Source organism: Ursus maritimus, unplaced genomic scaffold (assembly GCF_017311325.1).
Source record: "Ursus maritimus isolate PB19 unplaced genomic scaffold, ASM1731132v1 scaffold_10, whole genome shotgun sequence".
In the NCBI taxonomy this organism is placed as follows: domain Eukaryota; kingdom Metazoa; phylum Chordata; class Mammalia; order Carnivora; family Ursidae; genus Ursus; species Ursus maritimus.
The window spans coordinates 67,457,092-67,458,017 of NW_024423344.1; the positions used below are offsets into that span (position 1 = coordinate 67,457,092).

A 926-nucleotide genomic window follows, 5' to 3' on the forward strand; every position below is an offset into this window, starting at 1 on the left:
CCCCCCCCCCCCCCCCCCCCCCCCCCCCGCACCAGCGCGGCCGCACGACCTACCCATGGTGGCGGCTCCGAGGGCTCCCGGGAACTGGCGAGCGGGGAGTCCAGGAGAGGGACCTTTTTTTTTAAGGTGTTGCTCTTATAAGTTTGTTTCCAGGCCCTGCCCAGCCACCTGTGCAGCTGGAGGTGTGCAGGCGGGGCGGCCGAGCTCCACCCTCGGAGGCGGGGGCCCAGCAGGGAGCAGAGGTGAGCGCCCCTTGAGCCCCAGCTGGGGGAGAGCCGTCCGGGGCCAGCCCCGGGTCTCCCCTGTCCCGCCCAGGTCCTTGGGGTCGGGCACAGCGCCGGTGACAGGAGCAGCGCCCAAGACCTGGGCCCCGACGTGAGCGCCCACCTGGCCGCTGGGGGGGCTCGTTAAAATGCAGGTTCCCCAGCCTCACCCAGGATTGGCGGGCTCGGTAGGTCTGGGTGCGGCCCGAGAATCCGCATTTCTAACCAGTTCTAAGGCGCTGCTGCTGCTGCTGCTCCAGGGACCCTGTTTGGAAACCACTGGGCTGGGAAACACCAGTTCTGTGTGAGGAAGTAAAACTGGGTAAAACGCTGGTCTGCTGTAAGTGCGCACGCGCGTGGGGCTTTACCTGGGGTGTGAACCGGCCAGAGCATTTCTGGAAGACTCTACCTCACCTTTCCTTGAGAATAACGAGAACAAAAATAATACAGCCATTATCTCCCGATCATTTTTCAAGGGGAGCTGGGGCTGTGCTTTGCAGATACTGCGAGGGAGCATTACGATGGAAGATGAAGGGAGTTTCTATTTTTTAAAATCGTGGTAAAGGACACGTAAAATGCACATCGTCGCCGGTAAGTGTACAGTGAATGGCACTGGGTGCCTTCCCGTGACCGTGCGGCGGCCACAGCTCTGTGCCCGCAGAA

At 61.9% G+C, this 926-nt stretch overlaps 1 protein-coding gene across 1 annotated transcript in view; it reads right to left on the reverse strand.

Annotated features, from left to right (window-relative positions):
* The window catches only part of SLC15A1 (solute carrier family 15 member 1), a 48,213-nt gene extending 47,671 nt beyond the window's left edge, over nt 1–542 (reverse strand). The window contains exon 1 of the mRNA XM_040624027.1: nt 54–542. Within this exon, the coding sequence (XP_040479961.1) occupies nt 54–57 (4 nt within the window). The 5' untranslated portion in view covers nt 58–542. The remainder of the gene's footprint in view (nt 1–53) is intronic.
* Nucleotides 543–926: the final 384 nt, after the last annotated feature.